We start from the raw sequence: 23,664 nt of genomic DNA, 5'->3' as shown, positions 1-23,664 counted from the left end.
TCAATCCTGGAGAGAGGTTAAACATAAGTGCCACATGGAATTTGGGCCTTATAAAACTGTAACCTCTGCCAAGGCTGCGGCCTACAATTTAAAGTGTGGTCCTCACCAAAGCCCTGCAGAATTTCTGGCTGTCCTCAGAAATGCCTATTTCCTGGCTGAAAAGGATCCCAATCCTAACCAGCCAGAATTCAAGACACTATTCTATGAAGCATTACCTGCTTACATAAAATTGGGACTTGCAAAGGATTACAGAAAGGGATGCTCTCTTGATTGGTTGGTGAGAGAGAGTGACTATTTATTCTCGATCCAACAGTCCAGTGAGGGCGGGATAAAAAGAGAACCCAAAAATAGCCCCAAGATAGTAGCAGCCACTACCGTTTCCCCTCCAAATCCAAATTTGCAGGCAGAGAAGAAATCATATGCGGAAGTAGTCCGTGGGGGTAAAACCAAAGGTTCCCCTAGATTTGTACCTCAAACCCAGCAAGTGAAAGAGGTCCATAACTTTGCACCCCAAAACCAGTGGGTGAGAAAGGATAGACAAAAGCCAGGGAACTACGGTAGTGGAAGTGAGAAGAATAAAAAGTATGGTAAGGGTCAGTACAGTGATGAGAATCAAAGGAGGCAATGGTATCCTCAGAGGTTCTATTATCCTCGCCAAAACCAACATGGGAATTTTTATGGGAACCCCAATTTCAACAGGCCCCATAATTACAATAAGAATCCCAATTTTAATAAAAACTCCGATTTCCAAAGATTTCCTCCACGCCAAGAACACCCTCAGGCTCAAAGGGGGGATACAGTACCCCAGGCTCCCTTTAATAACAGGGAGACCCCAAAACCTCAGAGAGAACAATGGCGTCGGGACCAGAGCAGTAGTTCTGACTCTGAGTCTCATTACCAGTCTCGTCCAAAATACAAGCGCAAGTATAGGAAAAGGGAGAATCAACAGAATGACTCCTCTGAGCGTATTGGACAAATAGAGGCACAGGTCAGCAAAATGGCTGAACAAATGGACAGGCTTGTCACTCAATTTCCATCCAATCCTTTTTTAGGAGCAGCTCCTGTGACCAACCAAGGGTCACAGAATTAACAGGCAACCAAGCCTTAAACCAACAGGGAAGGACACTGAGTCAAATGACAGGAGATGTGTGCCCCGTCCCTGACACGCCTACTAATGGAGAAGCTAGTTCTCAGGCAAAGGGGGACCAGTTGTTGGTGATTAATGATTCTCCTGTTTTTCAGTGTCCATCTATTGCCCCTAATATAGTCGCGGCATCGGAAGTCGTCGGGATTGACAAGCCAGACGGAGCACCAACTTCTAGTTGTGCTTCTGTCTTGAGACAGTCCAAGAATCCCACCAGGGAGGATAAGGGTAATGTGTCCACCACATGCGGTGAGATAAGAGCTAGTCATCTGTTATTGAAGGGCCCACAGATCTTCAACCACACCAATTTCATGTGTGAGTTGACTGAATCTGATGGGAGATATTATGCCACGGTGCAGGTGCAGGATGCCAGTGATCTTTCGATTGTCGGCTTAATAGACACTGGATCCCAAGCAACCATCATGTCACAGGAACATTTTGACAAAGTGGCGAATGTCATGCCCACCAAGCCGAGACTTAAAAGCTTTGACAGCTCATTGATTGGTGTAGGTGGAGACCCTTTACCGGTCATGGGTACCGCCTGGCTTAAACTGAAACTGGGTAATAAGGAACTGAGACACCCCATCATCATTGCTAGCATCTCCCAGCACCACATGATAATTGGGATGGACTTCCTAAAAAGGCTGAACACGATAGTTGACTGTGTGAACCAAGTACTGTGGTCACAGGTAAATACCCCAATTAAATATGGGAAACTTAAAACTCCCCATTCCCGACAACACTGCCACCTGGTGGAAGAAAGGCCTGGATCATTAGAAATCCATTTCAGGAACAGCCAACTTCCTGATGTAACGGTTATCAAACCTGATGACCATAACCCTATCAGAAGAGATGAGGAACACATTTTTAGAATTCCCCAAGAGAAAATAAAAGATATTTCCCTCCAAGATGACATCCTTACGATATCTTTTCATCAGGAGGATAAACCAAGAAAAGGGGGAGATCATACCCAATTCTTGACAGGTATTGAAAGGGTTAACAGCGACTTGTTTATCCCCATCCGGATAAATGGTCTTAATAGGTCAAAATATGCCAAACTAGATTTGAGACAGGAACACAGCTTTGTAAGCCATGGGCTGATAAAACACCTGACCGAAATGGAAATGATCCGTTTCTCCACACCTCAGCGTCATTGGATTTCAGACTCCCTTGATGACTCTGATGATCACAATTCAATGGCTAGGTGTCTCTTAAACGTCACTGTAGGAAACAAAACAGCCACCCATGTGTTCCTAGTCTTGGATAATCCCCAAACTAAAATTTATTTTGGCAACGATGTATTACATCGCTTTGCAATGCAAGTCGACCTAATTAATGACTGTTTATGGAGTCGACTAAAGGGGGACCCCGAAAAATACCAAAATCTGGACTTAGCTTTAAAATCCCAGCAACAGATGCCTTATGCTGTTGAAGTCCAGGTAGCCCAAAAGATTACAATTCCTAAGGGCATAAATAATTTCATACTCCCCATCCAAGTTAAAAAGGGACATAGACTGAAGGGGTCAGATGCATTAGTATGCCTCTCCCATAAAATGCAGGGGGAGGGACTGAACATTACACACACGCCCCTAGTCAACACACATCAATCCCCGATGTACATTTACATACATAATCTGTCCAATCAGGACATCGTCTTACCCAAAGAGACCCTTATTGGTCTAGCGGTAGAGACTGAATATTACACCTTTGGGGTCACTAACCAGGTGATTGGACTCATCCCCGATGAATATTTGTCGGAGGAACAATTAATTGAACAAACATTCCATTCACTACCAGAGGGTATTTTCACCATAGAGTCCATTTATCCATTCGATTCTAAAGATGGCACCTGTCGAATCGAAGAGACATCAATTGTCTTTGATCACCCAATCAAAGAACAAGAGTACCCCATAGAACCTGGACGGCAGGAGAACACACACACACATCACATACCCAATGACCTCACTACAAAACTTGAAGAGGCATATGAGATAGGTCAGCCGGAAAGCTTTCCTGGATTCAAGGAGTTAGTGGAAGAGATGGTGGCCCTCGCCGATGCGTGTTCCAATGATCTCGACCGACAATTGCTCCGAGAGCTTCTCCTTGAATTCCAAGAAATCTTTGCCAAGGATTCTTACGATTGTGGGACTACTGACCTACACATCGCTAGGATCCAAACAGATCCAGATGCCCCACCAGTATTTGTAAGACAGTATAGGTTACCATTAGCTTCCTATGAATCTCTAGCTGAGATTATCAGGAAGTTACATGAAAGGGGTATAATTCGGCCCATCCACAGCTCCTATAACCACCCGATCCTGGGTATTTTAAAACCCAATGGACAATGGCGTCTGTGCGCTGACCTCCGTCAGCTAAACAAGCGTGTGTACATGTCAGGATGGCCTGTCCCATACATAGACCAATGTCTAGCCCAGCTCCAAGGATCCCAAGTTTTCACAGCCTTGGATTGTGCACAGGGGTATTGGACCATAAAGGTGAGCGAGGAAGACCAATACAAACTGGCCTTCAGTTTTGGGAATCGACAATATTGTTGGGTACGAATGCCTTTCGGATTCATAAATTCCGGACATGAATTTGCTGTGTTCATGCACAAGGCCATGCCAGACGCCTTCGAAAGGGGGACGTTGGCATATGTGGACGATATCCTGATCAAAAGTACTGATATGGCCAAACACATTACAGAACTTCGGCATGTCCTGGGCCAATTAAAAGCAGCAGGAGTAAAACTGTCCTTACAAAAAGCCCAGTGGTGTCGCACGAAGGTAAACTTCCTAGGCCATGAAGTTACTGCTGAAGGTTTGAACCCACAAAAGAAGAAAGTTGAGGCGGTTCTGAATTGTAAAGTCCCTACTAACCTTAAAGAATTGAGATCCTTCCTAGGTATGGTAAACTACTCGCGTAAGTTTATTGATAATTACGCCGAGATAAGCAAGCCACTGCTTCACCTACTGAAGAAGAATGTCGAATGGTCGTGGGGTAAGAAACAGGAGGACGCCATGAAGGAGTTAAAAGAACGTCTTACACAAGCCCCGTGTCTCGGATATCCCGAAGGGGGTAAAAATTTCTATCTAGAGACAGGGTTTACGCAGGTAAGTATGAGTTCTGTTCTTTACCAGAAACGTGATGATGTCAGTAAGGTGATTGCCTATGCCAGTAAAACTTTGTCCCCGGTTGAAGTAAAGTTCAGTGACTGTGAAAAAGCTCTATTGTCCACCGTGTGGGCATTACAGAATTTCCGCAGTTACATTCAGGGAGAGAGAATCATTGTTGAAACGGCACACCAGCCTTTACAGTATTTAAAGAGTGAACGTATCAAGGGAGGAAATGTGTCTAATAGCCGCATCACTGCTTGGACTTTGTCTTTGCAAGGGTGGCCTCTTGAAATTCGGTACAAACAGAACAAGGAAAGTCCAGTAGCCCAGGGCCTAGCCGAGCTCCATGATTGTTCCGCAACTACGCCTGCTATGGAGGGCCCGGACACTGACTTTCTGGAAGAACAACTGTTCTCTCCCTACAAGGTTTACGATGAAGAATACTGTAAACAGCTGCCGTGTGTATATGTGGATGGTTGTGCTTTTCATCACAAGGATGGGGAACAGCTCCAACTAGTGGCAGGTATTGGAATCGTTTGGACCCAAGGTGTCACCCCAATTTCTGTGGGATACAAACTTGGACCAAAGAGCAGTCAGGTTGCTGAACTTACTGCAATTCTTAGAGCAGTTGAGATGGCTATAGAGTTCAACATCAGAGAGTGTGCCATCATAACCGATTCCAATTATGTCAGGAATAGTTTTGTGGAGTATTTCCCTAGGTGGAAGCGAAACAACATGAACAAGAGTAATCACAAACCCGTGAAACATGGTAAGCTCTTTTGTCACATCGATGAACTGGTAAGGTCCAATGATCTCACCCTGCACTTCAAGAAGACCAAAGGCCACTCCAAGGTTCTAGGTGCCGAGAAGGAAGGGAACGATCTGGCCGATTCTCTAGCCAAGGAAGGGGCAATCACCGGTGAACTGTTAGACATTGATCAATTTTTAGGTACCGTACAGGTTGAAGCTGTCACCAGGCAACAGGCCAGAACAGCTGGTGATCCGAATGCATTACAGTGGAGTCACGATTCTCCTAGTGAGGATTTAATTACTGCCCAAAAAGAAGACCCAATAATTGGCTTGTTTTATAGTCATATGGAAGATCCCAACCAAAATCCCATAAATAAGGAAGTATGTAGTGGGAAGGAGGATTTACGTATCTTAATGAAATCCAAATCCCAATTCTCTTTATACCAGGGATTGTTGATACGAACCTCAAAGGGTGGCGTACAACAATGGGTCGTCCCACTTAAATTTAGAGGTTTGATGCTACAGCATGCCCATGATGCTCCCACTTCCGGTCATCGTGGAGAGAAGATCACGTATGAGATCCTGCGGGATTATGCCTACTGGCCTCATATGTTACGTGATGTGAAGGAGTACTGCCAAGGTTGCCTAATATGTCCCCAATTTCAACCTACCAAGCCAACTCACAGAGCACCTCTCCAGAAGAGGGGGATATGTATGCCTTGGTCAGACCTTCAGATGGATTTTATTGGGCCAGTAACAAAATCTTCACGAGGAAATCGGTATATGTTAACAGTTACATGTTTATACACCAAGTATGTCGAATGTATACCAGCACCAAATAACAGCTCCGAGACATGTGCTGCATTGCTAATAAATCATGTATTTTCACGTTTTGGTTTACCTCAGAGGATAGAGTCTGATAGAGGATCGCACTTCACTAGCGAAGTGATGGCCAAATTGTGGAAAATTTTGGGGGTTAAAAGGAAATTGCATATCGCCTATCGGCCAGCCTCTAGTGGTGGTGTAGAACGATACAATCAGACCATCGTTAATGTCCTTAAGAAATTTGTTAAGGAAACAGGCAAAGATTGGGATGTCAAACTGCCACTGGTCCTGATGGCGTTGAGGGCTACTCCGAATACAGTTACAAAAATGTCATCTTTTGAACTGATGACAGGTAGACGGATGGTACTGCCCCAGCACTTATTGTATCGCACTACAGATCAAAATTTGATCAATGCTACCACCACACACCAGTACATAGAGGATTTACGTAAACATCTGCAATATGCTTTTGCCTTTGCCCAGCGAAATTTGGAAAGAGCTGCAACTAGTGCTAAGACATACTATGATCTCAAAACCTCCAAGAAGGAATATGAGATTGGTGACAAGGTCTATCTATACAACTTTGCAAGAGACCAGATCAAGGAACGGAAATTCCTTCCATCTTGGAAAGGCCCGTTCTCTATCATTGATAAAATCTCTCCGGTCGCATATAAATTGCAAGTTACCCGGTATGGTGAAATCAGTGATAGATGGGTGCACATCAATCAATTACGTGCTTGCCATCCAAAGTCTCAATTGCAGTTGTTGGAAGACTGAACCCACCAATTCCTATCTGGAGATATTGAGATCATCATTAAATTTCCTTTGAACATATTACTCATCTTTTGCCTTACAGGATCCAGTAATATAATTTTATGTATATCCATTACTCAAACTGTTCATTTTGATAATTTAGAAAGGAAGGCCCAGACTATGACCAGACCGGCGATCGGAGGTGTCAATGACCGGACCCTAGAAGGAAGCTATAATGTCCTGTGGGAAAGACCAGATGCCAGAGATCGATCCGGAGACGATAACCTGATGTCCCAGGCCACCAAGGGCCAGTCCAGAGGAAAAGACCCGCCTAGGAGACCGTCTAAGAGACCTGTCGTGCGGAGGACCCATGGACCCCAAGGTGGATGTGCCAGGCCAGGCCGGCCTCATCACAAGACCAGGATCGTCATCGGAAGTGTCCATCTAAAGACGCCGAGTCAAGTTGAGGACCAACCAGCATCACCGCTGCCATTTTATTATAAAAAAAAAAAAAAAAAAAAAATTTTTTTTAATTTCATTCACTTCACCGGAGAAGACGAACGATCACTCTAACCAAAAGTCCCACTCATGTTTTTCGATACAGACACCCCTCTACGCGTGCCTATACCCCAAAAACAAAGGGGGATTTGTTGTGGGCTTTTGAATCATGTCTCAAAAATATGACTTTTATCAAGACATAATATTATATGGCAAACAGCTCAGCATAGCCGGATGCTAAGAGTTAATTTTGTCTTGGTTGAACCATCAAGGATTCTAGTTAAGAAATGGAGAATGGGGGAAGTGAGTCTTTTCCAAGACAATAAGCCTGTTTGAACTGTCAACAAGGATTATTTGTATATGGAGGTTGAGAAGAATGCACATACAGAAAAGTCAAACACATAGCCAGATAGGACTTTGACTTTTAAACATTTCAACAATAATGAGACGGGAACTCAACGGGTTGAAAGCTTAACCAAAACCTGTAGAGTGTGATGAACTAACAGACCTCTGAAACTATTACCATATACTATTGTTCACCAAGGGTGAAAGCATTAACAATTGTTTACCATGAGCCCAATACAAGGGCCATGCAAATAGAGAGTTTTTTTTCCCTACACAGAGAAAATGTTGATTCTGAAACAAAGGGGTGAAATTCAGGACATTTAAGTTTAAAAGTTCACTGTATATCATGACAAAAATATACTACAAAAACATATCATAAATAAGATGTTATAGATTTTAAACACCACTAAATACTCAGCAATGGGAACTATATATCACTAATTTGAGTATTGAGATGATGGGAAGTAAGATGTATTATAGACTAGCATTAGTTACATGTCTTATCAGGAAACAAACAGGATGGTACTTCAAGGAGGAATAACCGAATATACACCTATATTCCATGGTCCCTATTTAGAATAATATAGGTATCACTGCTATATCTGGATAGAGCCGTATATTTTATTCCTGAAATTACCTGAAGATTCCACCCAAGGTATGAGTCATCTCAAATGCTCACATTGTTCTGTGATACATGACCGCCACCTGGCGGGCAGGTGAGAAATAGCTTATGTACACACATTTCTCAACTAGCCAATCAGGAAGCCTGGTGGGAAGGTATCTTAGAACAATGGACTAGTGGATATAAAAGCCCATGTGCTTTAAGGAAAAGGGATCCCTCATAAAAAAACCTCATGGAAAGACCTGACATCTGAAGAAGATCTGCTGAATAACTACTCTTCCATCTTTTCAAACTTCCTAAAACTTTAAACCTCTAATCTTATAACTCCCTACATTCTCCCCTACTGAGAATCTTTCACTTGCCCTATATATCAGTCTAAAGGCGTTCCACTGCCAGCTAAATCCACGGGAGAGTTGCCTAGTCTGAATTCCGGGTGTGGTGAGATATTTATTTGATTTTTGTATTAATTATTTTCTCTGTTGTGTGGAATCATAAAATTACCTCAGTGTATCATAACAATATTGAGTAGTTAGATATATGTAGAAAGATACTGTGTTACTGTTAAAAATTGTTTATTGCCATATTATAAATTTTTTCATATTTCACAATTTATTGAATATTAATAACCAGAGTATCATATATCAAGGGCTTCCTTCTTGCAATCCTATGGCCACGGCTTGTAAGAATATAACCTTTGAGATATTCGAAATTATTAATTATTAATAAATTTAATAAATATCATATCATTTAAAATTTGTGATTGATGTAATTAGTTAGAGACCTTATTAGTGTGTCTACATTGGTAGGATATATTTTTGATTGTGTGTACCAATATTCATTTATCACCAGTCTTTTTCGTTTTGTGTTAATATATATATAATTTTTGTACATAAATAAATTTTTATATTTATCTATTATAAGGCAAATTTTGTGTGTATGGTACGAAATCATATTGGCTAAAAGAATTCAAGGTATAATAATAAGTGGTGATCAAATTATCAAAGTGTCCAAATTATTGGTTTACTAAATATTTGCCGTATTTTAACGGCTGGAGGCACTGTAATATTTCATCTAAGGGAAAGGGACACGCCCTTTATAAATAATATATATCCTTACATAAACCACCACAACACAGGTTAAAATAAAGCAAATGAAGTTTAAAAAAAGAAAACTTACGCAGCCACTATGCCAAGGACTGGTGAGCTGTAACATATTACATTTTTGGTTTTGGGGTTTTAAATGTTTTAAAGTGCGGCTAAAGGCAAACCCTTTTCATCACTTTAGATAGAGTAAGGGGGGGCTATAACTCCCATCAGGTTTTTTTTTGCCATCTGTGCTTCATAGAGATTTCCCTTCACTTCCTGTCCCATAGCCAAAACAAGAAGTGAGAGGAAATCCCTCCAAAGTGAGGGAATCCTGGTGTGTCATCAGAACTAGTGTCCCTAATGGAAAATTTCTGCTACATTAGTGTTCTGATGTCAACCCAAAATTTGGCATTTTCTTTTACTTTCACTTTCAATTTCAATGAGGGGGGTGTGTGGTAAAAACATATCTCAACTATGGGGTTTTACCACTCCACAAACTACAAATGTAAACAAGGCCTTACTGTCCTGAGCAAACTATAAGACTGCTTTCACACTGATGCACTGCGGTTTATCCGCATCATGGGTGGGTGTAACGTAGTGCACTTGCAGCTTTCCGGCGGGTTAGCTGCGCTTTGCGATTGACTTCTATTATATCGTGTGGGTATGGCGCACTTTCTGAAAGTGCACCAAACCCACAGGGGATAATAGAAGTGCTCTTCCCTGGTTTGAGGTCGAGGGCCCCCTTCTAGAGCTCCGAGGGCCACATGTTGAGCCTCCCTGCTCTAGCCCTAAACTTCAGCCCAACTCCAAAACATAAACACACTCCTGTGCTTTGCCCATTGAAAGCAAAGCAACCAATCATTAAGGGCAGGACACAGAATATAACCAGTACTTCCAGGTAATCATTCCACATGACATTCCTATGCCAATTGGCTGGAACACTAGCTACTCGTACTATTACAGAGTGCTTTCCTTTCACTCCCTGCTGCTAAAAAGGGTGGCAAAAAAGTAAGAGGATATTGAGTATATGTTTCTAAAAAGAAACAAAATAGGGCTCGTTCATGCATTCAGCTATACTGTACTGCTGCCCCTCTGAAAAGTGATCTGAAGTTGATCACTTTCATAGGTCTGTTTACAGGCAGGTAGGAGGCGATATGTTGCCTCACTGCATACTTTAACTCTCAAAATGCAGGGTGGTTGCAGAGCAGCTCCATTCACCACCTGCCGAATGGCACATGCTGCCTAATTTTTGCCATGGCATGGTTACAGCCCTGTGAGGCGGAACCTCTTGGTTTAGATGGGTGGTAAAATCATGGCTTAACCACTTGCTTTTACCCCAACCAAAGCTCCCCTTCCCCCTCTGGTCACTTGTGTAACCAACCCCTTACAGTAAACCTGCGCCATGCATAGACAATGCATAGGATCACTTTAACCCCTAACATCAATCTAGCCCATCATGTGATTAAAAACCACGGTGTAAAATATAAAACGTGATCCCCTAACCCCCCCTCCAAAACTCTCAACATAGTGTGTATAAAAGATTAATAGATTAAGTGTATCTGTGACCAGGAGCGGACTGACCATTTGGAAACTCAGGCACTGCCAGAGGGCCCGTGGTCAGTAGGGGGCCCCATGAGATGCCCCTGGTACCTTTCATTGGCTTTTTCATAGGCTTTTTTGGGTGTTGGCGAGGGCAAAGGGGCCCCATGATCCCCTATTGCCCGGGGGCCCCATGAGTTGTCAGTCCGCCCCTGTCTGTGACATATGGATCTAATATCCCTCTAATAGATACCAAGATTCATTATAAACAGTGTTCCGCACATAGGGCACAATATAACAAAACACAACAAAATTCACAATTTCCAGGTAAGTTTATCCCTAGGGTATGGAAACCCAACCTGCAAGGTACCTGCCAAAATGTGCCCCTTTACCCCTGTATCAGTGATATTCTAATTTTCATGTCATTCTGCAGTGCAGTAAGGGTGTAAAAGTAATACTGTGTCTGCAGACTGCTTGCCAAATCCAGCTTTTCAAGAGTTATGTCTATTGTATTGCAAAACAATCGCCAATTCCCAAGTAATTGTGATGTTTAGGGCACGGCAGCCGTACCTGTAGGACAGCTGCCAAAATGTGCCTCTTAACGTTTGTGTCATTGCAATACGAGATGTGTCTAATATGTTCGGTGAATGGTATCAGAAAACAAAACATAAAATACAAACAAACTACTTCAAAATAATCGCCATTCTGCACAACACGCTTTTGACAATGTTCATAAACTGTCAGCAAAGACCTCTTTAGGAATCAATCACAGAACCGTTGTCACATATTCTTGGATTGCCACCATGTCCGCAAAACTTGCACCTTTCATAACGCTCTTCAGGCACACAGAATGAAGTCTGCAGGCACCAGATCAGGGGAGTATGGTGGATGATCAAGAACAGGTACGCTGCGCAGAGCCAAAAAATGGCACGCATGGATCACATAGTGCGCAGGCATGTTATCGTGCAGCAAATTTCACTGTCCAGTCCTGTGCAACTCTGGTCAAACATGGCGGATGCATAGTAGCAACCATCTCAAAACTTCCTCGTAGAATGCAGCATTCAAGGTTTGACCCACAGGAATTAATTCCTTGTAGATGATGCCATCGTTGTTAAAGAAGGTGATCAACATTGTCTTGATCTTGGACTTTCGCAGGCGACTCTTTTTGTGTCTCAGGGAAGAAAGTGAATGCCATTCCATCGATTGCCGTTTGGATTCTGGATCAAACTGGTAGCACCAGGTCTCATCCCCTGTGACAATGGTTTGCAGAGAATGGATCCTGGTCACACATGGTAATGAAATCTCCAGAGGTTTCCATCCGTTTTGCTTTCTGTTCGTCTGTCAGCTTGTGTGGCACAAACCGGGAACAGACCTTTTGCTTACCGAAATTTTCACGGAATATGTTGCACACTGTGTCCTTGCTAATGCCCAATTCCTCCTCCATCATTCGTAGAGCCAGTCACCGATCTTGTGCCAGCATTTGTCACACTTGCTCAATCACGTGTGGGGTTCTGCTTGTCAACGGCCGACCCAAACGTGGCTCATCCTCAGTCGTTTCCTTCCTGTCGTGAAAGCGTTTGTACCAGTCGTAAACACATTTTGTGTTCAGTTTCCATCCCGTACACTTGCACCATTTCATGTGTCTCTGTTGCCGTTTCCTCCAATATGCAGCAGAACTTGGCGTTCACTCGTTGTGCCACTGCACTGTGACCCTTCCTCTAACACTAAGTTCGACTGCCCACAGCGGCTTTACCTGGTCACGTGTACTCCACACTAGGTGGCACTTTCTCGATGTGTCTCTGGATAGCCATGTGAATGAGCGCAAACCTGGCCCATGTTGCTGTTGAGATATCGGACCATTCACCAAACTTATTAGGCACACCTTGTATATACACTAATGTGCAGTACAGCAGGCACAGCAATTGTATACACAATATAAAAGTATCTATTAGTTCACTCTATTTGAAGCTAAACCTGTTGTACTGAACATCAATAGCCATTCAATAGTCTAAATGATGTCAGCTGCTGTGCCTCATTTATACACACTACAATGGACTTAAGCCTGGGTTCACACATATGTGGTGCGGCATGTTATTTGCACAGGAACCGCACCGCATTCCTGTGCAAATCACATGTGAATTCTGTGCAGAGCGATTTGATCAATACATTTTGTATGGCTCAAATTGCACCGCATCCGCACCAAAAAGGTGTAGGACCCTTTTTTAGGTCTGCACTAGAATCAGATCACATCCACACCAGCAGCGATTTGCATTAACGGGGTGAGATTGTGATGCGGTGCGGAATTCGCACAGAAACAACTGCAAATTCCGCACCACATCAGTGTGAACCCAGGCTAAAAAATAGTTTTGGAGGGGGAATAAGGAGACAGTGTTTTATATCTTACAGTATGGTTTTTAATCATGTGGGGCTTTCCTTTGTGTGCTATATATAATAAACTGTGTCATAGAATATGGGAAATTATTGCGTTCTCCTTTGCGTGGTTTTGATCTTTAGTTTGTACCAATGGCTCCAAACCCTTTCATTTTTTTGACCTAGAATCAGAGTTCAGTATCATTCCTAATAATAACATTTTACCAAAAGTGCCACTTTAAAGGACTAATATCCTCTTTGAACAAAGTAAACTGACCTTCACAGGGTACAGTATCCTGCCCTGGCCATGCTGCATGCAATGGTAGAGTCAGGGTGGTAAACCTTCATACTTCACTTTTAGAGCCAGCATTTTCATCAATGCCAGTTGTCTAGAAGGTGTAAGGGCTTGGCTGTTCTGCTTAGAGCCATGGTAGAGTAGCAGAGCCTTTGACACCTACCTAGCTCTGGATTAGTAAATATGCCAAGCTCTCTACATCGAAAATTAGTTAATTACTAGATTGAGAGGCCAGGATTTACTAAACATATCAGCACCCAGTGGGAAAGTGCTGTTTATAAAGGCCCTGTACATGTCTTGTAGTACTCCTGGCACGCCACTTTAAGGAAAGGGCCCTGTAAAGCCTGGTTCACACCTATACGTGTTGCAATTGATGCATTTTTCCGGCACGTTTTGTGGTGAGTTTTGCGTTTTTGACATATTTCATGGTTTGTTTTTTCCCCAAAAGGAAAGTATTGAGCGCGACTTTGATGTGATTTTACACTTTCTGGCACTCAAAGTGGCATCATAGTAGTGTAGGAACATTTTCAAAGTTTCAGCAACTTTGAAAATGTTCCTGCATTACTTTGATGTGACTTTGATATGACTTGAGTGCCAGAGAGTGTAAAGTCGCATCAAAGTAGTGCAGGAACCTTTTCAAAGTCACTGTGACTTTAAAAATGTTCCTGCACTACTTTGATGCGACTTGAGTGCCAAAGAGTGTAAAGTAGCATCAAAGTCACACTCAATACTTTCCTATTGGCAAAAAAAAGTGCAAAATGCATCCAAAACGCAACACTTTGGTTTTTGGTGCGGTTCCATTGAAGTCTATTGCACCAAAAATGCAATCTGCTGCAGGAAAAAAGTATCTGACCCTTTCCAAAAATGCAGCAGCTGCTGAAAACACATAGATGTGAACATGGCCTATAGGAAACCATTTTAAATGGACTGTAGTCCGTTTCTGTAAAACACACTAACAAACGCACTGGTGTGAATAGATCTAAATGTTGGTTTACTCTGCCCATTACAATTAATCTTGGAGTGGGCATAATGACCATAACAATCCTTTGTGTCCAGCTTTATGGATCAGAAAAGAAAATGCCTTCAAAATTGTAAATATGATTACCTCTACAGCTTGGATGTTTATGGTAATCACATGAGTGCTCACCTCCATATTCTAGGTGCACAGGATAGCCTATAAACAACATGTCAAGTTGCGGTGGATGCTTGACTCTGATGAGACGCGTCTGGTTCTCTATTGAAGGGATGGCACAGACAGTGTTTGAAGCTGCCTTCTGACAGTCTATATTAGATCGACACTCAAGGCTTGCTTGGATTGCCTTCCTTGCTGGTAGACAAGCATACTGTCAACAGCAGAATCAGTGATCAGAAATCAGGACATTGCACAAAACCAACAATTAAGAGATACAATACTTGTTTGATACCTTTTTGAAAATGCTTTCCAAAACTTTGTTACTAATAATGAGTCACTGTTTGTCCTAATGTTTGAGGGACATTTCAATGTTTTTTACATAATTAATAAATTTTTGATTCATCTCATTAATATACAGTGCTTGAAAAAGTATTCATACCCCTTGACATTTTCCACATTTTGTCATGTTCCAACCAAAACCATAAATGTATTGTATTGGGATTTTATGTGATAGATCAACACAAATTGGCACATAATTGTGAAGTGGAAGGAAAATTATAAATGGTTCTCAACATTTTTTGTACAAATAAATATCTGAAAAGTGTGGCATATGTATTCAGTCCCCCCAGCCCCTCTCCCCCCCCCCCCCCCGAGTCAATACTTTTTAGAACCACCTTCGCTGCAATTACAGCTCCAAGTCTTCTTGGGTGTATCTTTACCAGCTTTGCACATCTAAAGAGAGTGACATTTTTGCCCATTCTTCTTTGCAAATAGCTCAAGCTCTGTCAGATTGGATGGAGAGAGTCTGTGAACAGCAATTTTCAAGTCTTGCCACAGATTCTCAATTGGATTTAGGTCTGGACTTTAACTAGGCCATTCTAACACATGGATATACTTTGATGTATGGATGTTTAGGGTCATTGTCCTGCTGGGAGGTGAACCTCTGCCCCAGTCTCAAGTCATTTGCAGACTCTTTGCAGGTTTTCTTCTAAGATTGCTCTGTATTTGGCTCCATCCATCTTCCCATCAACTCTGACCAGCTTCTGTGTCTGTGCTGAAACAAAGCTTCCCCACAATTTGATGTTGCCGCCACCACCACGTTTCACGGTGGGGATGGTGTGTTCAGGGCGATGTGCAGTGTTAGTTTTTTGCCACATATGTTTTGCTTCTAGGCCAAAAAGTTCAATTTTGGTCTCATCTAACCAAAGCATCTTTTTCCACGTTTGCTGTGTCCCCCACATGGCTTCTCACAAACTGCAAATTTCTTATGGCTTTCTTCTTGCCACTCTTCCATAAAGGCCAGATTAGTGGAGTGTATGACTAATAGTTGTCCTGTGGACATATTTTCCCACCTGAGTTGTGGATCTCTGCAGCTCCTCCAAAGTTATCATGGGCCACTTGGCTGCTTCTCTGATTAATGCTCTCCTTGCCCAGCCTGTCCGTTTAGGTGGACGGCCATGTCTTGGTAGGTTAGCAGTTGTGCCATACTCTTTCCATTTTCAGATGACAGATTGAACAGTGCTCGGTCAGATGTTCAAAGCTTGGGATATTTTTTTACAACTTAACCCTGCTTTAAACTTCTCCGCAACTTTATCCCTGACCTGTCTGGTGTGTTCCTTGGACTTCATGATGCTGTTTATTCACTAATGTTCTCTAACAAACCTCTGAGGGCTTCACAGAACAGTTGTATTTATACTAAAATTAAATTACACACAGGTGGTCTCTATTTACAAATTTGGTGACTTCTGAAGGTAATTGGTTCCACTAGATTTTAGTTAGGGGTATCAGAGTAAAGGGGGCTGAATACAAATGCAAGCCACACTTTTTGGATATTTATTTTTAAAAAAATTTGAAAACAATTTTTCATTTTCCTTCCACTTTACAATTATGTGCCACTTTGTGTTGGTCTATCACATAAAATCCCAATAAAATACATTTAGATTTTTGGTTGTAACATGACAAAATGTGGACAATTTCAAGGAGTATGAATACTTTTTCAAGGCACTGTATATCAATGTTTTAAAGCCCTCTATTTGTAGTGTATTATACGTACAAGTCTATTTACACACTGTTTCTTCTTTTATCAAGCAGTCTCCAGTGGCAAGCTCTCTGCATATGTGTCCTTATGACTCCAGCCAATATGAGGAATCTCATTCACTCTTCTGCATTATGCAGGACATGGCAGGAGACATGAGATTCCCCTGCTGAAGAAGAATAGGCAAAACTTTAAAATTGGGAAAGCAGAGTTTAAACTACAGATACTGAACTGCCAGAATCTCTACGACTAGGCCCATTGTGAATAAAATGCGTTAGAGTGAATGGTCTATAGGCGGGGACACCAATGTCTGCTGCAATGAATCAGTAACGTTTTATTTGAATGTGACATCATTAGATTGCAACCACTTTGTTCTTTGGAGATAGTTACATGGAGTGTGGGTGGGCTCCCAAGACACCACCTGAACACATGGATCCTAAGGGATTTTGATGACTTGGAGCAGTGACAGTTGACTTCCTCTCAACCAAGTGCTGAGAGAGAAGGTAGAAGCTAATGGTTGGTTCTGTTCCATAAAATTGAAATGCCAGTTATCAAGCGACAGGCACTGTAAGAAATCTGGGCTCAAACTACATATTTTTATAATTACACATCAATTATTTTCTACAAATACAGTATATCCAGAAGTAAAGGACAGACATGGCCCATGACACAAGCTTACCTGTTGACGTTCGCCATTACCATTATATGAGAAACAGACATCAGTAAGACTGCTGTTACTGCAACACTCAACAGAACCGTCCAGCCGCCTATAAACTAAAAACAAAGGAAACTGCAATTAATACTACTGTATATTTAAGCATGTTTAACAAATACATTGCTAGAAATAGATGACATTTTCATAATAATATATATGTACTATGTCAAATAATGTTCAGTTCCGAATTAATTTCATTTATGAATTCAAATTTGAAAATGAAACACAGCATCAGCTTTAAACTGGAAAGAGATAAATATTGGCGCACTGGGGGGATAAACGTAAAAGTCCACTGAAATACTAAAAATCCTTATGATGATAGTAAAAAAAAGTCCATGCTGACAGCCCACATCAGTTTATGGAGTGTATGCTCAGTGGCTGCTTAGTCCCAAGAATAGAAGCAACTCTAATGTGAATACAAAAAGGGGAGGAGGGGACAAGCGGCAACTAAGTGTATCAATTAGTTGAACACTTTATTGACACAAGGATATACACTCACATGCATTCACAAGCAAATAAAAACTCACTTATTGGTTGCAAAAACACCATGTCCAACATGGCCTAGGTCCGCCATTGTGCTGAATGGCTACGTCAGAGGCACCCGGGTATCCTGGTCAGCATGGAATGCACAGTGGAGTGGATTTGACGTCACGACTGGAAGCTGCATGGTTACACATTGTGGAGCATACACGTTCCTTCATCAGGCCATCAATGGCCTTACTTCATTGTGAGTGTATATCTTTGTGCCAATAAAGTGTTTAACTAAATGCTACACTTAGCTGGTGCTTGTCCCTTCTCCACTTCTTAGCATCATTTTTAAAGTACAGTAATACCTCGGTTTAAGAATTTAATTAGTTCTGCAGGACTTTTCTTATAGCGAAAAATTCTTAAACCAAAACTCCGTTTCCCATAGGAATGCATTGAAAACCAATTAATCTGTTCCCGAGATCAGAAAAAAGTAAACACTAATAAATACTGCATGAATTATTTTATCAAGTCATGCAGCATTTTAGTAGTGACAACCATGTGTTAATATTTCAGCTGTCAGCGGAGATCCCCACTGACAGCTGAACGTAAAAGAATTGGCGGCAATTTAAAAAATAATTTAAAAAACTGCGTGGGGTCCCCCTTCCCATCCATACCAAGCCTTTCGTGTCTGGTTTGGATTTTGAGGATTTAAAACAAAATGGCGTGGGGGTGCTCCCCAAAATCCATACCAGACCCTTTTCAGAGCATGCAGCCTGGCAGGTCAGGAAATGAAGGGGGGGGGCAAACAATGTTTCTTTTTAGTTTCTTAAAAGAAACAATATTTCCGTTAACTTTGGGGAAAGTGACAGCTAATTCTGTGAGCTATAGTGAAGAAAAAAAAAAAAAAAAGAGCCAGCAATTGCATTTAAAAATCAGCACTGACATACACTTCGTATTGCGAAAAAAATTCATACAAAATTTGTAAACCGAGGCATTATTTTCAGTGGATTTGCATTTGTAAACCGAAAATTACTTTAACCGAGGCGTTCTTAAACCGAGGTATTACTGTAGTTGTAAACCCTTACATCTACCCAGTGAAATGACTGGCCTCAGGGGATACCCAGAGATGAAACAAATCCTCAGCTTGTCTGACTTCCTGAAAGCAGGGGACTGGGAGCTGAAGTTGCACACTGCAGTGAAAGCTGATTGGGAGAAAGGGACACCCCCCCCCTCCTCCCCTTCACATAGCACACAGTAACAGTGCTGAGGCTGTCCATCACAGTCTGTGTGCTGGAGCTCCCTCCCCATCATCTTTTTGCTTTCTACCTTTTGGTGCCAGGAAAATGTCAGCAGTGACTCATACAGATAGCAGAGGAAGGAGGCAGCAGACAGAAATGACACTCAGTACTCTGGATTGAGACAAGTACACACTACAGGGGAAATGCGTTATTTATATTTCATGTCAATGACTTACAACCACTTTAACCTTTAAAGTGGAACAAAGATAACACGGTAGCAGCAATAAAGTCAGCAATTAAATTTTAAAAGCTACTCTACAGGTGTTTAAAATCCAGATCACATGACCTGAAAATGGAATGCTAGCTCATGTGACCCAGAGCAGTTCAGCATTGTAAGTACCAACTTACAAAATGAGGAAACCTTCAAACAAATTTTACATACCCTTTACCCCCCTCCCCTTCAACTAAGCTAATGTAACCCACCCTCCTCATCCACACCTACAATCCTACCTAGTTCTGGCACCCAATCTCCCTTGATTTTGTACCTCCAGCAGGCAGGGCCTCTTTTTTCTGCTGCCTGTGTGCCTTTCAAATTACACAATACATTTCTATAAAAAGTCTATAGGGCTCTAATGTGGACATACAGGCTGTGAAAAGACATAGGGCATGCCGTGAATATCGCAGCATGGCATGGCTGCCAAAATTGGGGGGGGGTGTAGGGCGGGTTACATAAGCTCAGTAGGGAACAAGAAAGGTATGGAAACTTTTTACACGCCCTTCCAATTCCTGTATGCCCTAATTAAGAGGACCTAACTTTAGAATGCAGATCAACTCCAGGTCTACAACCCTCTTTATAAAAACAGAAGCACCTGCTAGGCTCTCTCAGTGCTCCCAACTTCAATCCAGTTTAGAGAGATGTCATCCAATCACTCGTGTGTGTTTGTTTCATTCATTATATGATAATGGAGCAGGTTTGGACTAGAAAATAAATACTCCCCTCCAATGATGTCTCACAGCTCTATGTAATCTGCACTGGCAATGAGGATAATATAGGGAAGGATGCAAGTCATATATAATTTATTAGGGAATCAGACACTGAATTGTATATTATTTGCTTTCCCATTGTAGGTACAACTGGTTGTAATTAGTGGTTTCAGCAGCTGTTCACTTGACAACAATCCTCAAGATACACATATACTTATAAGAGTGCAATGCTGCATCTGATATTCCACTAGAATTGTGTATATATTAGACTGGGCAATGAAAAACATGGAAATAAAGTACTATTTAAGAGCACTAACAAGGAACTATTACAAACTGGCGTGGTGTAATGTTCTGTGTCTTGCTACAACAAATGTTTGCTCAGTAAATAAATCTGAAGCACTCAAGTCTACAAGACAATAAGACAGTATAATTGGCCATGCACAGACTGAATTTCAGCCAGTTTTTGATAAACCAGTAAAAATTTGAGCTGTGGCTGGCCCTGTTGGCAACTTTCTGCCTGAAAGTGCTGGGCAGAAAATTGCAATGCAGGCACTGTTCGGGTATTCTGACAGCCGTGAATGCTGGTTGTCAGAACACAATAATATAGATAAGGGAATTAAAGTCTATGAGCAAGCAAAAATCAAAAACAGAAAGATCAGCAAAAAGGAACATAACCCCCGCCACACTTGAAAATTACAGCAGCAGGGTTGGGGGGCAAGACAGAGGAATATTACTACTAACAGAAGGGACATGTCCTACTGTCTCTTTGTTATGTCCATTGTGATGATTTTTCTCTTTTTGAATTTGGCTGCAGTTAAGCCGGTCAAAGACAGTTCGAATCTCGGCCAGTTCAGCAGGAACTGGCCAAGATTCGAACCGTGTATGGGCCGGAGGAATGCACCCAAGTTGATCGATCAATCAACTTGGGTATGACCAACCTGCCAGATTTTACATGCAATTATTGCTCGCTGAACGGGCTGAGATTCGAACCATGTATGGGCAGGTCCAATGTACTCAAGTTGGTCATTCGGTCAGCTTGGGTACAACCAGCCTGCTGGATTATACATGTGATTATTGCTAGCTAATATAACAGCTACCAATATTCACACAATGGCTCAGCGGGAGGGATTCCCCTTTTAACAATGTCTGTGTTGAAGGGGAAAATGAGGATGCAGGAAAGAAATTTGGTCCATCTACGGCCTGCCTTAAGCTTTAATAGATTTCTCTTATTAAGCCTGTATGGATAAATATGAGAAATTGCAAAATTACTTACTTACCATATCTCCCCTGCACCATTAGTATCATCAGTTTAAATCCCAACCATGACACTACTTGCATGGAGTTTGCATGTTCTCACTTTCCTTGCATGGATTTCCTCCCACATTCCAAAGACATGCTGGTAGATTAACTGGCACCTATCTAGATTGGCCCTAGTATGTATACTTGTGAGGTAGGGACTTTAGATTATAAGCTCCCCGAGGCATTGACTGAGGTGAATGTACAATATACTGATGTAAATATACAATATACTGTAATGTAAAACTGGGTACACAGTGTACATTTTTTTTGTTCAACCAGAGGGTTGAATGCAAAAATACTTGACAGTTCCGCTCATCCACACAAATTATGTTGATGCAGGGATCTCCCCCACTGCACAATTATATTCTGATGGGGGTGGGTGGGCACCTCCCCTCAAGAATACACAGGTAAGTGATGCAGCCCTTGGCAGCAAGTGCTTAATGGATGGTGGCTTTCCAGCAAGACCGCTCAACAGAAGTCGGTCGTACCTGCTCAACCGGCCGAATTTCGGCACATGTGTACCAGGCTTAAAGGGCTGATTAAACTGATGGCGCTAGATAAATACCAATAATAAACATATTATTAGCGTATGACCAGCTTAAAGCTGGCCATAGATGGGTAGAATTTTAAAAGGAAGAGAACGTTCTAAAAATATTTGCTCATTTTGCTAATCATTAGTGGGTTAAATCGACGGTCGTTTTCAACAGCTGTGATGGGAAAATTTGAAGGCGCAGGATGGAATTTTTTTCTCAAATGAACGATTTGCTAACAGAGTATGTGGTTTTCATTTTGGTAAAGTCCATTCATTCCAATATCAAATGTTAAAAGCAAACAAAATCTTTCAAATGGCATTCCAATGTTCTAAGAACTTTAGTACAAATTTTCCTAAGAATTTCATTTGAAATTCTAACCATCTATGGTCAGGTTAAAGTGTTACTAAACCCACAACAGTAAAATCAGTCTTGTATATGCAGTAAAGCATGCTTGTTATACTCACTGTGCAACCTAAGGGGTTAATCCTCTGCATTGTGTAAAAAGGCTGATACTTCTCTGATCCTCCCCTTCTTACAGTGTCCCCCTCTCATCTCCCAATAAGACATATCTTGTGGAGAATGGTGTTACACACTAAACCAAATACAGTCCATAGAATAAGTGCAAATTAGATCCCAGATGAGCTTCAGAAATCCAGTGGCTGGATCCGTGGATAAGGTGATAGATATGTAAAGATTACGCACTCACTAGATACGCAATCCAAATGCGCATTAAGAGTTGATAACCTCAGGACATCAAAAGATCCTAATATAGGTCTGGTCAGGTATCCCTCATTGCCTGGTAATGCTGCCACACGTGGAAATAGCTGCTCTGTAGATGTAGATGGCTCCCAAAGGAGCTCAAAAAACAGAGGAGGCCAAATAGTGTAGTATCCTTAGGATAAGGAGTGTTTATTCCATGCAATTACAAGGTAGGAACAAAAGGAAGAAGTACTGACCATATGAGCATATAAGATGGCCGCCGGGGCCCTCGTGGCGACGGACGGCGTGACGTCACACCGCTGCAGCTCCTCCCTGACGCAGATCGTGCGATGGCACGTAGTCATAGGGGGTTAGCTAACCCCCTATGACTACGTGCCATCGCACGATACGCGTCAGGGAGGGGCTGCAGCGGTGTGACGTCACGCCGACCATAGGGGGTTAGCTAACCCCCTATGACAGTGGTGGCGAACCCGTGGCACGCGTGCCACAGCCGGCACGCCGAGCCTTATCTGTGGGCACGCCAGGAGAATCCAGCGGCGCGCTGTCTTCCCGGCTGTAGTGTGCGTGACAGCCGGGTCCCAAGTGCGCATGCACAAGAAGCAGTGCTCCTTGTGAATGGTAAGGCGGTACCTGGGACACATGACAGATCCCAGAAGCCGCCGGACCAATCACAAAGCGCAGCGCTTCTCGCGCATGCGCACTGGGCATCCGGCTGTCCGACGAGCGCCCACACTACAGAAGCCGGGAAGACAGCGCGCGGATGGATCGAGGAACAGGTAAGATAAAAAAAAAAAAAACTCTGCGGAAGTAAGAGCGGGTACCTGTCAAATTCAGGTACCCGCTCCCCCTCCCTCCCCAAAGGTCAGCAGTCATCCCTGTGCTGTGTCCCCAGTCTCTGGTCATCCCTGTGCTGTGTCCCCAGTCTCTGGTCATCCCTGTGCTGTGTCCCCAGTCTCTGGTCATCCCTGTGCTGTGTCCCCAGTCTCTGGTCATCCCTGTGCTGTGTCCCCAGTCTCTGGTCATCCCTGTGCTGTGTCCCCAGTCTCTGGTCATCCCTGTGCTGTGTCCCCAGTCTCTGGTCATCCCTGTGCTGTGTCCCCAGTCTCTGGTCATCCCTGTGCTGTGTCCCCAGTCTCTGGTCATCCCTGTGCTGTGTCCCCAGTCTCTGGTCATCCCTGTGCTGTGTCCCCAGTCTCTGGTC

The 23,664-nt window shown here is 42.6% G+C and overlaps 1 protein-coding gene across 1 annotated transcript in view; it reads right to left on the bottom strand.

Moving 5' to 3' along the window:
- MBTPS2 (membrane bound transcription factor peptidase, site 2) overlaps window positions 1–23,664 on the bottom strand; it is a 95,686-nt gene that overhangs the window by 14,383 nt on the left and 57,639 nt on the right. The window contains exons 8-9 of the mRNA XM_089656057.1: window positions 17,186–17,280; window positions 14,487–14,682 (exon numbers count right to left, since the gene is read on the bottom strand). Of these exons, the coding sequence (XP_089512183.1) occupies window positions 14,487–14,682; window positions 17,186–17,280 (291 nt within the window). The remainder of the gene's footprint in view (window positions 1–14,486; window positions 14,683–17,185; window positions 17,281–23,664) is intronic.

The sequence above is a fragment of the Staurois parvus genome, unplaced genomic scaffold, assembly GCF_062004578.1.
Source record: "Staurois parvus isolate SC_StPar_1 unplaced genomic scaffold, SC_StPar_1.0 ptg000884l, whole genome shotgun sequence".
NCBI lineage: Eukaryota > Metazoa > Chordata > Amphibia > Anura > Ranidae > Staurois > Staurois parvus.
The sequence above is the reverse complement of the archived record's forward strand: the minus strand, read 5'-3'. Positions and strand labels throughout refer to the sequence as shown.